The 15,446-nt window shown below is 40.0% G+C and overlaps 1 protein-coding gene across 1 annotated transcript in view; it reads right to left on the reverse strand.

Annotated features, from left to right (window-relative positions):
- The window catches only part of ttc27 (tetratricopeptide repeat domain 27), a 274,814-nt gene extending 262,368 nt beyond the window's left edge, over positions 1–12,446 (reverse strand). The window contains exons 1-2 of the mRNA XM_051919199.1: positions 12,121–12,446; positions 560–737 (exon numbers count right to left, since the gene is read on the reverse strand). Of these exons, the coding sequence (XP_051775159.1) occupies positions 560–737; positions 12,121–12,220 (278 nt within the window). The 5' untranslated portion in view covers positions 12,221–12,446. The remainder of the gene's footprint in view (positions 1–559; positions 738–12,120) is intronic.
- Between the last annotated feature and the right edge of the window lie 3,000 nt (positions 12,447–15,446).

The raw sequence follows: 15,446 nt of genomic DNA on the forward strand, positions 1-15,446 counted from the left end.
AAAATAAGCATCAGCTTCTTCTGTAATGGCTATCTAAGCATTTGTTAAACACTCAGCCAATAGTTTAAAAAAAACAAACAAGATGGTGAAACGTCTTTCTCACTGTTCAGAAAGATTGGTAATATAACCAAAATGGCAAGAAAAACTTTTACTTCCTACATGAGCTAACAGCCACCAAGCAAAATCAAGCAGAAGAGGGAGTAACCAGTTCAGCAATCCTTCCACAAAAACACTAGAAATTTTAAAATAAAAACAAAGACTTTAAATTTTCCAAGCTAATAAATTTTAAAAACAAGGTCCAAATAAGCATTTTAAACAATGCATTAAATAAACTGAAAGTTAATGGGACTTTAAAGCAATCCAAACTTCAGAAACCACTTGCAGAGTAGATACAAATGCAGCAGAGCATGACAGTGGCTATCACCTCCGCTCAAGAGGCACATTCATTTTAGTTTTGAGTTGTAAAACAAAAGCATCCCCTTAAGGTTTTTCAATTAAATATCATTCTCCTTCAGTTTTTTTATTAAAATGTATTACTACTAAAAACAAAGTTCACTACCTTTTGGCCTTGTCATCTTCAGATAAGCCAGTTAGATACATTCTTATCCTTTCTTCGACAAAGCAGTCAATCTTCTGTTCAGGTGCACAGTCTCCTTTTAAAATGTCCAAGATAATTGGGTTTAGCAATACACTTTCAAAATTTCCATCCAAGAGATCCTGCAGAAGTGAGTCATTTTCTGAAATACAAAAATTATTATGGTATTACAGTTAAAGATGTTAAAACAGATGAAAACTGCTTTTTTTTTTGTTTGTTTCAGTTTAGAGCCTAAATACATAAGTGTAAACTTTCTTTTTAGTTTGTCTGTTACAACAGCTGCTTTATCAGCTCAAGTAGCAGTCTGCCTACATGTAGAGTTATTCCATTACATTTATATACAGTATACTAGCTGATTACCCAGTGGCTTCGCTCACTGAGTGCAAGGGAAAAAAACTAAAATGTAGTATTTATAAAATAAGTTTGTTAATTACCAATATTAATTTTGAAGAAATAAAGAGCATTTACAATAAATAGAAATTATATAAATATTAATTATTAAGTAGTAAAACATTTTGATAAAAGAATTTGAAGAAGATATAAGATGCGTATAAATTATTAAACAGTCAAACATTAACATTTAAGAAGTAAAGATACATTGAGTACTACTGCAGCGGTTTCGGGCAAACTACCTACTTGACAACCTTGCACTATGTGCCTGTGATTTAAGCGAAAAATTATTGTGAGAAATGTGGACGCTGCCTTTCCATGCTTAACGGGCAGAAGGTCCAAACAATTCTCAAGTCTAATACTTAACATGAAGAGGTCGGTACATCTTTTTAGAAGCCCTCCATTTTCTTAAAAGAATTCATCACGAAAGCAACCTTGAATGTTGGGGGGTTTTAGTGACCCGAATTCATCTTAAGGGACAGTAAGTAGCCATGCACCGCAATTTACCAAGAGAATCCCGGTTCGATAGCGCTGATTACACTTATTCGCAAAGATTTCCACTATCCCAGGAGCCAACAGGGCACTTGAAGTGTGACAAACAGTGCGAAAAGAGAGGACGCTGCCCAAAACTGCAAAGCTGTTGACCCGGAGGAAAAGCCCGACATTCCGCGCCTCACAGTGTCCACTTTGTTCTTACGACCCCTCGCCGCTGAAGGCGGTCTCGTCTTCACATTGTTTACAGCTCGGCGCAGTTAAAAAGTAGAAAGATGCAAAGCTGTCTTCTTCATCTCTCTTACTATCAAGGTGTAGCGCGTTCCTCTTAAGTTGAAGGAGGAGCCCAGCACACACAAAAATCTCCTACTCTTAGGAAAATTAATTCTATTAAGTATGGCACGCAACCGAACCTTAGCCCCAATTTGATATCCTCATCTGGAGTTGTCTTTTATGAATTTATACAAAGGAAATAATCACCCCAACAATTCTTTAAACAATCAAAAAATAATATATTATAAATCAAACAAAACAATAATCACCCTTTAAATCCTTGTCAAACCTATAATAACTTCACAAACCCTAATTAATATGCCACCCCCTTAAACACTCTATAATATACTCCCCAGAAAACGGCGAAACAGCAAAGAAAGAAAAAGGAAAAGAAACGGAAAATAACCCTATTTACAAACAGCACAAATAAATTCACTCTACTTAAACCTATATTACATCTATATACAAATATAAATTAGACACACACACACAATCCCTACACGTTCCCCAGTCTCTTTTATATTACCCTAAGTTCTTGTCTATAAGCCGCGGCTTATCTAAGGAAAAAAGTTGTGAAAATGAAAAAATAGAATATCGGCTTATACATAAATCCGGCTTATACAGTAATCCCTCCTCCATCGCGGGGGTTGCGTTCCAGAGCCACCCGCGAAATAAGAAAATCTGCGAAGTAGAAACCATATGTTTATATGGTTATTTTTATATTGTCATGCTTGGGTCACAGATTTGCGCAGAAACACAGGAGGTTGTAGAGAGACAGGAACGTTATTCAAACACTGCAAACAAACATTTGTCTCTTTTTCAAAAGTTTAAACTGTGCTCCATGACAAGACAGAGATGACAGTTCTGTCTCACAATTAGAAGAGTGCAAACATATCTTCCTCTTCAAAGGTGTGTGTGTCAGGAGCACAGAATGTCACATAGATAGAGAAAACAATCTCTAGCAAACAAGCCAGTGGTGCTGTTTGGCTTTTAGGTATGCGAAGCACCACGGCACAAAGCTGTTGAAGGCGGCAGCTCACACCCCCTCCGTCAGGAGCAGGAAGAGAGAGAGAGAGAGAGAGAGACAGAGACAGAGTTTGTTTTTCAGTCAAAAATCAATACGTGCCCTTCGAGCTTTTAAGTATGCGAAGCACTGTGCAGCATGTCTTTTCAGGAATCAGCTTTACAAAAGATAGCAACGTGAAGATAATCTTTCAGCATTTTTAGACGAGCGTCCCTATCGTCTAGGTGTGCGAACAGCCCCCCTGCTCAATCCCCATACGTCAGGATCACAGATAGTCAGCGCAAGAGTGAGAGAAAAGTAAGGAATCTAGCTTCTCAGCCATCTGCCAATAGCGTCCCTTGTATGAAATCAACTGGGCAAACCAACTGAGGAAGCATGTACCAGAAATTAAAAGACCCACTGTCCGCAGAAATCCGCGAACCAGCAAAAAATCCGCGATATATATTTAAATATGCTTACATATAAAATCACAATTTAAATGACCGCTACGCGCGCGCGTGTTGACTCGGCGACGCCCAGAGCAGAAAGAACGTGCTCCGGCCGCTCCAACCGCGCCATGCGGGGAGTGAGAGAGACGCCAATATCTCACACTCTCTCCCCCCTTAAAGAAATTAAATGGGTGCGAGTGAGACCACTGACCTCCCTCCCTTCTATTAGTTATAGGTTATAGTACGTTCGGCTTATCCATGAGTCCGGCTTATCTATGATACGATTTTATTTTAAAAATTCGTATGATTTTTGGTCTCCGGCTTATACATGAGTCCGGCTTATAGACAAGAACCTAGGGTAACTTTGATTTAAAGTCTAAATTCACACGGCCTGGGAAATCTGCAATGAATCCAGTGATCAAGTCAGATATGTTCTGCTGACTCGTATACTGAATTTAAATGTAAAAGAAGCGCTCTCACTGGCCTGGCGACAATTCCTTTGTTGAAGGAAGAAATCCGTCTCACCCGGGTGTCTCAGCGTTAGTGTCCGTCTATGGCGGACGCTCGCACCATAAAAGCAAAGTAAAGCCGTATGCTCCGAAGGTCCTTCTAGGTTAGCCGGCACTCCTTCACCGTGCACCCAACCGTCCTTATTACGGAGTCTCACTTGCTTTACTGCTGGCTTCTTCTTTACATTCACCTTCCCAGCTCCTTATTTAAACAGTCTTTTGTCTTCTTTTCAATATCAGTAAAATAACTCTCACACAAATAATAAGTTCCTATATTATAATATGTGGTCATACGTAATTTCTGTTACCCGTGGTCATACGTCATTTCCATTTCAAACACGAAAAGAATTTTATTTATATAGATAACTACTGGACAGACAACAAACTACATACAGCAGTAAAATATGTATGCATTAAGCATGGTATTTTGAAAGTACTAGGGGGCTTCGCTTGCCAACCCCCGTGTTTGGTTTTCCGGATACACACTTTTAAGATTTTCTTTTCTTTGAATTGTTGCTATTTCATTAGTTTTTCTTTTATTTCAGAACTTCTGTAAAAACAATACAGTAATCCCTCACTATATCGCGCTTCGCCTTTCGCGGCTTCACTCCATCGCGGATTTTATATGTAAGCATATTTAAATATATATCGCGGATTTTTCGCTGCTTCGCGGGTTTCTGCGGACAATGGGTCTTTTAATTTCTGGTACATGCTTCCTCAGTTGGTTTGCCCAGTTGATTTCATACAAGGGACGCTATTGGCAGATGGCTGAGAAGCTACCCAGCTTACTTTTCTCTGTCTCTCTTGCACTGACTTTCTCTGATCCTGACGTAGGGGGTGTGAGCAGGGGGCTGTTCGCACACCTAGACGATAGGGACGCTCGTCTAAAAATGCTGAAAGATTATCTTCACGTTGCTATCTTTTGTGCAGCTGCTTCCTGAAACGACATGCTGCCCGGTGCTTCGCATACTTAAAAGCTCGAAGGGCACGTATTGATTTTTGATTGAAAAACAAACTCTGTCTGTCTCTCTCTTTGTCTGCTCCTGACGGAGGGGGTGTGAGCTGCCGCCTTCAACAGCTTTGTGCCGCGGTGCTTCGCATACTTAAAAGCAGCCCTATTGATTTGTTTGCTTTTCTCTATCTCTGTGACAGCCTGTGCTCCTGACACGCACTCCTTTGAAGAGGAAGATATGTTTGCATTCTTTTAATTGTGAGACGGAACTGTCATCTCTGTCTTGTCATGGAGCACAGTTTAAACTTTTGAAAAAGAGACAAATGTTTGTTTGCAGTGTTTGAATAACGTTCCTGTCTCTCTACAACCTCCTGTGTTTCTGCGCAAATCTGTGACCCAAGCATGACAATATAAAAATAACTATATAAACATATGGTTTCTACTTCGCAGATTTTCTTATTTCGCGGGTGGCTCTGGAACGCAACCCCCACGATGGAGGAGGGATTACTGTATTTGTAATCTTGCGAGTCCCAATATGCTGAATCTTTTTAATGAGGTCAGGATAGGTTTCTCTGTTTGGAATTTCAGCATAGACAAAACGATCTATATCAACAGCAGTTAATAATTTTTTTTTACAAAGTAAAAAAGTAAGTAGAGTTCTGCATTGGACTCCTGTCTGTAAAGTTGTGTTATTTTCCTCTCACAGTTCCAAAAGTACATGGGGTTACCAAGGTGATACACCAGCTTTTGTCTAGGTTTTTGTACAAGGGCTAGACAGAACGTTTTTGACTCCTGGGGTAAATTTAGGTTTTTAAATAAGCAGACAGATAAATATATATACATTAACAAAGCAACCAATAAATGCATGTGCGGTAAACTCTGTTTTTGAAATTCTCAAGATTCTTTATTGGTCACATGCATAGTTATACAGGACAACACGCAGTGAAATGCATCCTGATCCGCTTATCAAAAACTGTGCAAAGTTATTAACAAAAAGTTATAGATTGAAAGATAACAGTATAGAAGAACATAATAAATAAGTAAAATTATGTGAATAAAGTAGAATTAAGTGTTAAGGTGCAATAGTGTAGTAATTAGTGTGCAAAACCAAAGTTAGACTGCTGCATAGTTAAATGAGGCAGTTTGTTTGTTTGCGCTACTGCGATCTTTACTTTATATTATCTAATTTTCCTACTTTCATATCCTTTAACTTTCTCCACATGTGTATAGCGCCATTTTTTGGGGTTTTTTTTGAGCCTTTCTAATTTCCCTGGTTTCATAGTCTCTAACCTGCTCTGTATGTGTTTAGCGCCAACGTTTGTAAACGTCTTTATGAAGTTCTACTTTGTCTTTTACTTACTGTCATTTAATTCTGAGCCGGATTGGACATGCTTTTTTTTCAATTCCACTTGTTCCAGGCTGATAATTACTTTCTTATTTTCTGAATTTGCACCTCGATTATTGTTTCTTTGCTCTTTTTTCTGTCCAACGCATTTGAGTCTCTTTTCTTTGCTTATATGTCGACATTTAATTTATAACATACTGTCCTTATACGCTTTATATGCACTGAGAGCCCTGGATCTGTGTGTGCTCAAATCCTTCACAAGACTGAATGTTTTGCTGCCTATTGTCCTATTTGATAGATTATAAATAGGGTGTGTCTTTTGTCTCGCGGGTCTTTAAAATGTCTCCCGAGACGATCACGTATCGTAGACTTGCTTTTTGCTTTCCAGGACAGGATTTCTTTTTATAATAGATAGATATGTATGTGCATGGGCGGCACGGTGGCGCAGTGGGTAGTGCTGCTGCCTCGCAGTTAGGAGACCCAGGTTCGCTTCTCGGGTCCTCCCTGCGTGCAGTCTGCATGTTCTCCCCGTGTCTGCATGAGTTTCCTCCAACAATCCAAAGACATGCAGGTTAGGTGCATTGGTGGTTCTAAATTGTCCCTGGTGTGTGTGTGTCCTGCCTTGCTCCCTGTGTTGGCTGGGATTGGCTCCAGCAGACCCCCATGACCCGGTAGTTAGGATATAGCGGGTTGGACAATGGATGGTTGGATGGATGTATTTGCATATTTTAGTTAGCATTGGTATTGTTGTCTTTCATTTTTCTTTTTTAATGTAAATGAAGAAATAATGGACACCTTGACAAAATACTTTTACCTTTGATAAAGTGGAGGCGTTGGAGCTCCTTTTTGGTAATTGGAAGATGAGAGACAAATAAAAAATGTACCCAGCAAAGTGACAATCTTTCACAGGTACTTAAGCATTAATAAGGAGTTCATTTATAAGAACTGAGGAAAAGAACTATGTTAAGGTAAACCTAGGAATATTCTGAAGACCCTCTTTCTGTCTTTCCCAGTGACTGCTGAGCCAGGTCAATGCATTCCTTGGGGTGCATTCAGCCCCCCTCTTCACAATGGCGAGAAGCGCAGGCAGGGGGCAAAGCCCCCTAGTATTCCAAATAACAATCGATTATTAACCCCATACAATTCCAAACACCTCACAACCAGATAAACAGACTTGAGGTGGGAGAATTTTGCGACTGACTTCATCTCTGTTGGTGGGGGATGGGATTGCAGGTTGCTTGCTGCTTGTGCTGACTGACACATTTGCAAAACAAAGATGCTGATGAAGAGGTGCAAAGGAATTTAAGGTGGCCCGGTATCATGACTTTTTTTCCTAGGCTCCAGGGATTCTAGTGTTAAAATGAGTTAATACGTTCGAGAATCATAAGTGAACATGAACTGTGCAATCTGTGTTACATTAATCACTAGATACATACAATGTATTATTTTGTTAATTAAAATAAAGTTATTCAGTACAAACAAATGTTGACAAGTTTCAGTGATCTTTGGTTTATGTTTTCCTGGTAGTGTTAATTAAGCTAGAAACCGGTGCAAGCAGTCTAAGCCTTCACTTTGTGAATAAAAATTAACAGAACAGCAAAAAACTGAACTGTTATTTTACACAAGATGCACAGAAAACTGCAACAAGATCTCCATGTGGTTTCTACCACAATGTTGTTCCAGTCTCGTCCTATAGTCCAATGACATGGAGGTTAGGTGAATAGGTATTGCTAAATTGGACCCTGTGTGTGTGATCAACTGGTGTCCTGCCAGAGTGTTGTTCCAGTCTTATGCCCAATATCTGCTCCAGCAGCCCCGTGACCCTGCACTAGATAAGCAAATTAAGAAAATGGACAGTGTGTTCCGTTATATATGCCATATAAGTGTGACTGACTGGTTTCCATTATGTGGGGTCACACATAAGCTGATGGTTTACATTTTGACTTCTACTACTTGCTTTACTGCCAAGCTGATACTTTTGCCCGTAGGATATGACATCAGAGATATTGTGATTCTCTGAATCCAATAATGAAATTATTTCACATATTTATTACACTGCTCCCCACATTAAAAACAGCAGAATGTGGTGGGCAGCCAGATACCTTAGCTTGTCAGTACTGCCTTTTTCCATTATAACTGAACATAAAAACCCCAGAGGTGTATTTTCTCCAGGAATGCCAGTTGCCTGGAGGCTTTTTTATTTTTGAAAAGCAGCTACTCAATCAACTAAATACAGTAATAACAACATAACAGGTACAACCATTTATTTCAAAATCAGTACAGAGAAAACAAAGAAAAAATAGAAATGTAAAGAAAAATAAAGAAACCAGACATAGCCCCCACCTAAGAGAAAGAGAAAAATAAGACAAACTTTTTAAATATAGTAGAGCAACTTCTAGCATAAGAAAGTCAATCACAGGCCCAGCACATTTATTCTAAAATAATATTAATAAATTCTTTCCATTTATTTGAACATACCCTTTAGGAGATTTTTTTTCTAATTTAATATAAAACATCGCTTACCCACTGAGTTTTTGAAGATGTGTTGGGATTCTTCCATTTGAGCACGATAAGCCTACATGCTAGTAGATTATTGCAATCGATTTATTCCTATACAACTTAAACCCATCCAGAAATACATTAAATATTGCCATTAATGGATTATGAGTGATTGTCACAGCAATAGTATCTGAGAAGGCGGTAAAGAGTTTTGTCCAAAATTATGTTAATTTAGTGAATTCCCAAACTATATAGCAAAGCAATGCTGGAAGTAGATGCCCAAACAAATGTGATGTAGGGTTACACATAAGATAATGGTATACATTTCACATTCTACTGCCAAGCTGCTATATACATACATATATGTAATATAAATACACACACACATATTATATATATCTTATATATAAACGTCTATGCGTGGAAGTGTGCGTGTGTCTGTCCCAGAAGTGAGAGGTGGAGTCGGGGTAAGGGCTCCACCTCCGAGGATACACAATTAAGGCCAGCACGTAGGCAAAAAGAAACCTCTGAAGAGTCACTCACTTAGCGGCTAATACAAAAGCGAGGTGAGCACATCAGCAAAACGGTATCCCTTTTACTGTTCCTCCCGCCACTAATACACAAGAGAGGTGACCACGTCAGCAAAACAAAACCTCTGAAGAAAGACAGTCGCTTAGCTGCTGATGCACAGACGATGCGAGCACATAGACAACACGAAACCTCCTAGGAGAGATACACCCAGAGTAGTTTCAATTACCTGACATCTCTACGTTTCAATTTTTTTTCTGATGATTTCAATAGTTTCTAGGACCCCGGGCTTTTTACAGCACAGGCTTACACAGCTAGTAATATATAAAATTATTTATGTTGGTTTATTAAATTTTATAGTTTGTTTTATAAAATGTAGCAAAGGCCCTACATGTTATTTTATTTTACTTTATTGGCACATCCTTCTCATGATGAAACTTACATCCATAAAGCTTGGTCTCTCAGTTGTGTCACTGTACTGCTGTTAGTAGTCTGTGTTACACAGGTAAGTTAAAAATGTAATTGCACTCTGCATATGACAGTACATTTGAACTTGAACTTTATGGGCACATTCTGATGCGCTGGCCTCTGGAGCAGGACTGACACAGTGGTGCCCCAGTATTTTATATCGCTTTACAGCATATTTTTATGATAACATGTATGGTCCGTGATATTTAAAGCCAAGTTAAAAGTTTTGTGAGCCATTTTACTGCTGTTATACCTGTCCATGCTATCGATGCAATGTTTTTGCAATAATGGACTAAACACATACAAAAATGTTTTACCTGTGCTGCCAGGTCCATATATATATATATATATATATATATATTCATGGCATTCGTAGTCTGAATCACAATCTGATTGTATGGGTGGTTACCTACCAGGTAACGCTTGTGGTTGGTCAGCAAGTCGGCTAACATCCGCCACGGTGCTCTCTTTCAGTTGCGAGAATCAGAATCAGACTGTGATTCAGAATACGAATGCCATGAATGTAATTACCCCGATCTACATACTGTCAAATAAACAAACCACACACCGTGGCGCAACATAAAAAGCTTCATCTCTAATGCTGACGTCCGATTCCCGAGAGGGGGTGCAGTGAGTTTGTATGCCTGATGAGCCCAGAATTAGGGCGAAACACGTGTTGCATACTCTTTGCATTATTTGACAGTAAAACTAATTCAACTATTATATATATATATATATATATATATATATATATATATATATATATATATATATATATACATACACACATATACACACACACTATGGTCCTCTGAATCCAAGGATGAAATGATTTTATATTTTTGTTACACTCAGGTATACCAGATGTAAGGGTTATCCACCAAATTAGACTACTTATAAAATAGTTCCACAGGTAAAAATATCAACTTTACGTTTTACATTTACTTATTTAGCTGAAACCTTTATCCAAGGCAACTTACAACATTTATGATACAACTGGTTCCATTTCTTTTTGGTTTTCCCATAGGAGCCCAGGAAGGTGAAGTGACTTGCTCAGGGTCACACAGTGTCAGTAGCGGGATATGAACCCACAACTTCAGGGTTTGATGTCTAAAACCTTAACCACTAACACCACATTGCCAAACTTGGCAATGAGCGAGTTTATGCATGTCTTACAAAATATATCACTAAACAATACGGAAATTTAAAACAAATGTGATGTTAAATAATTTTGATGTCAAAAGTCTACTGCTTTAACAATTAAGCAATGTTGGTGTGCCATTTACACAAGCCTGTATATGTTCTCTGAAGGGGTGGCAAGGGGAGGTGGTGCAGCAGATGAGAAAGACTGCATGAGAACCCTTTGGAAAATACAGTATAATGCATGCTCGAGCACACAAGCATGAAAACAACACACTGCATTAAATTCAATTCAAGTCAAAGGGCACCTTCTCTGTTCACAGCTGACATCTATTCTGCCCTGTTGAGGGTGACAAGAAATAGAGCAACACTGTGTGAAAGAAAACTTAAAACTGAACAATTATGTTATTAATAAATACGAAAGACGACCAAAGTGGAAACAAAAAACAATAGAACATAAGAAAAAAAAGAAGTATGTACCCACAATTGGCTGCATCTTGGATTATTCAAAAAAATGATTCCAGGAAAAAATAAAAAAAACACCTCTATGTGCTTGCAGCTACGTATATTTATGTCATACCTTGATGTATCATATATTAATGTTTGTACAATGAGCAAGTTAGAGACAAGGGGGTTTGTGTACTGGCAGGGCACTCCACCAAGCAATGTGTACCACACATTGACGCTGTCAGTGTTAAAAGAACTCTGCATATTGGTGGGACTCGTTTATAAACCCATCATAGTATGAGGTTTTCCACGTACATTTTTGTTTTCCTTGATTATTTTTTTTATTCAATACATTGTCTAAATGTGAAATATGTCATTTATTGGCTGATTTCTAATGCTAATTGTTGAGTTTTGAACTGTTTTGGGTAAGAATTTCTGCAGGACCTGGAAACAGTGCTCAGTACATAAGCGCTGCAGAACGCCCAGGAGGCGGTGGACTGCCAGGTAGCTGTCTTTGTCCCTTTTAACTCCTCATGAAAATCCCAGAGGTTTATCCTCTCCAGAAATGCCGGTTGACTGGAGTTTTGTTTCCCTCTCCTCCGCTGTCAACGAGACAAACTACAGTTATAAGGTTAACGGACTTGCATTGTCACAATTTGCCAATGATAACTTTAATATCTATAAAGTATTACTTCGCTAGCCAAAATGTCAACACGCATCTGTTCAGAGCAATTTCAAGTGTCAGTGATGTCCAGTTTTAAGTTCTCCAGTCAGTGCATTAAATCTGGAAACCTGAGCAAGCGCTCTAAGCCTTCACTTTCTGAACAAAAACCCAACTAAAAAACAAATTGTACACAACATGCGCGGAAAACAGCAGCATATCTCCTTGGGGCTTCTAGCACAATGTTTACAGCAAGGGAGATTTTATTTTGAGATTGCTTCGGTTTTTTTTTTATTTTTACACTGATGTCAGTAGAGGCAACTGTACAACTGAGGCAACGTAACCAGAAAGAAACGGTCACTCACTCACCTGGCAGGCCGAGGAATTCCCCCTGGAGGTGCGCCGTCTCTCCGTCAGCTCGAAAGCCCCTCAGCACAGCAGCCTCCGCTTCCTTGATCTCTTCAATCATCGCTGCGCGCCCACGAACAAAACTTCTTCACTGTAATGTGGCTCTGTCAGCACTTTCCACTAGAGAATTCCACTTCACGTTCCTTTCTCTCTACGCTACTGTCACCACAATCCGCGTCCGTCCGTGACTGCGTCTCAGTCCATGTGCTTCCAGCGCCGCCAGTGTGCGGCCATGACAGGAGCGCAGTGCATGCTGGGAGACACGCGCCTCCGCTCTGCCGCGCGCGCACTGCGGGCGGAGCTCAAATGGAGGATCCTGTCGAGTGACATTAAAATCTCGGAGCTGTACCGAGAGGGGGTGCATGTCCAGAGTTATAAGATGCGGGAGCTCTGCAGTCAGCAGGTAGGTTCCTGGTGACTCATACTATGAAAAGCAAAGCCAAGCCACGAGAGGCTATTCGTCAAGTAGTGAAGATTTTTCTTTGAGCTCTGTGGGTTGGGGGGAGGCGAGAAAAACAGCAATACGGGAGCCATGCAAGTAGGGGGAATTTATAATGTGATATAAAACACAAGGGTAGTGCTATAAGGAGGCTCCAGCAGAGCAATACAAACCACAGAGGCTATGGCAGGGAATGGTGTGCATTAAGTGGTATGGATATATAAGAAAGGAGCAAAGTGAAGGTACCTATAAACTGATATAAAACTTAAAGACTGATCCATCAAATACACATATGAATCATATGATACCATACATGTTGTCATAAGGATATGCTGTAAAGCGATATAAAATACAGGGGCACCACAGTGTCAAGTCCCACTCCAGAGACCAGCGAATCAGAAGTTCAGAATGCAGTTACATTTTTAACTTACCTGTGTAACACAGACTACTAAACAGCAGTACAGTGAAACAGGAGTAACAAACCAAGCTTTATGGATGCGAGTTCCATCATGAGAAGGATGTGCCAATAAAGTAAAATAAAATAACATGTAGGGCCTTTACTACAAAGGAGTTCCTGTCCATTTTATAAAACAAACTATAAAATTTAATAAACCAACATATATAATTTTATATATTATATATACACATACATACAGTGCATCCAGAAAGTATTCACAGCACATCACTTTTTCCACATTTTGTTATGTTGCAGCCTTATTCCAAAATGGATTAAATTCATTTTTTTCCTCAGAATTCTACACACAACACCCCATAATGACAACGTGAAAAAAGTTTACTTGAGATTTTTGCAAATTTATTAAAAATAAAAAAATTGAGAAAGCACATGTACATAAGTATTCACAGCCTTTGCCATGAAGCTCAAAATTGAGCTGAGGTGCATCCTGTTTCCCCTGATCATCCTTGAGATGTTTCTGCAGCTTCATTGGAGTCCACCTGTGGTAAATTCAGTTGACTGGACATGATTTAGAAAGGCACACACCTGTCTATAGAAGGTCCCACAGTTGACAGTTCATGTCAGAGCACAAACCAAGCATGAAGTCAAAGGAATTGTCTGTAGACCTCCGAGACAGGATTGTCGCGAGGCACATATCTGGGGAAGGTTACAGAAAAATTTCTGCTGCTTTGAAGGTCCCAATGAGCACAGTGGCCTCCATCATCCGTAAGTGGAAGAAGTTCGAAACCACCAGGACTCTTCCTAGAGCTGGCCGGCCATCTAAACTGAGCGATTGGGGGAGAAGGGCCTTAGTCAGGGAGGTGACCAAGAACCCGATGGTCACTCTGTCAGAGGTTCTTTGTGGAGAGAGGAGAACCTTCCAGAAGGACAACCATCTCTGCAGCAATCCACCAATCAGGCCTGTATGGTAGAGTGGCCAGACGGAAGCCACTCCTTAGTAAAAGGCACATGGCAGCCCACCTGGAGTTTGCCAAAAGGCACCTGAAGGACTCTCAGACCATGAGAAAGAAAATTCTCTGGTCTGAAGAGACAAAGATTGAACTCTTTGGTGTGAATGCCAGGCGTCACGTTTGGAGGAAACCAGGCACCGCTCATCACCAGGCCAATACCATCCGTACAGTGAAGCATGGTGGTGGCAGCATCATGCTGTGGGGATGTTTTTCAGCGGCAGGGACTGGGAGACTAGTCAGGATAAAGGAAAGATGACTGCAGCAATGTACAGAGACATCCTGGATGAAAACCTGCTCCAGAGCGCTCTTGACCTCAGACTGGGGCGACGGTTCATCTTTCAGCAGGACAACGACCCTAAGCACACAGCCAAGATATCAAAGGAGTGGCTTCAGGACAACTCTGTGAATGTCCTTGAGTGGCCCAGCCAGAGCCCAGACTTGAATCCGATTGAACATCTCTGGAGATCTCTTAAAATGGCTGTGCACCGACGCTTCCCATCCAACCTGATGGAGCTTGAGATGTGCTGCAAAGAGGGATGGGCGAAACTGGCCAGGATAGGTGTGCCAAGCTTGTGGCATCATATTCAAAAAGACTTGAGGCTGTAATTGCTGCCAAAGATGCATCAACAAAGTATTGAGCAAAGACTGAATACTTATGGACATGGGATTTCTCAGTTTTTTTATTTTTAATAAATTTGCAAAAACCTCAAGTAAACTTTTTTCACGTTGTCATTATGGGGTGTTGTGTGTAGAATTCTTAGGAAAAAAATGAATTTAATCCATTTTGGAATAAGGCTGTAACATAACAAAATGTGGAAAAAGTGATGCGCTGTGAATACTTTCCGGATGCACTGTATATACTCTCATCGTTCAATTGCTTGTTAATGCAAATCTCTAATCCAGTGCTCCGCAACCGGTGTGCCGCGGCACACTGGTGTGCCTTGAGCCGATACAGGTGTGCCGCGGTCAAATAAGACAATTTTCTAACTAAATAATATTTCAACGGTCCTCCTTAGAAACACAATAACGAGAATACGTGCAATGAAATATTCGCGTAAATAGCCTTTTAAAGGTTTCATAATTTTATGTGTCATTTCTCTGAAATAATAAATCCCATCGCCTGTCGCCTACGACGTAGGCCCTACGTAGTCGCCAGACAACTCCGTAGTATGCTTTGATAGGCAGATCGCTCCGTGCCCTCACCTAGATTCAATTCAAGCTGACGTATTAGTCGTGCTACGTCGCATTCACTCGTCTTGCGACAGTAGTTATCATTCATTACTATTAGTTGTGTTGCTGAATTGTGTATGGTTAACGTTCTTCGTGTGATTCATATTTAGTTTTATACCCCTTTAAATATGGATAAATTTTTACGTGGAAAAGATTCGTCTTCACGTACAGATGATGAAGAACCCAGCACAAG

This window comes from Erpetoichthys calabaricus, chromosome 15 (assembly GCF_900747795.2).
Source record: "Erpetoichthys calabaricus chromosome 15, fErpCal1.3, whole genome shotgun sequence".
Taxonomy (NCBI): domain Eukaryota; kingdom Metazoa; phylum Chordata; class Cladistia; order Polypteriformes; family Polypteridae; genus Erpetoichthys; species Erpetoichthys calabaricus.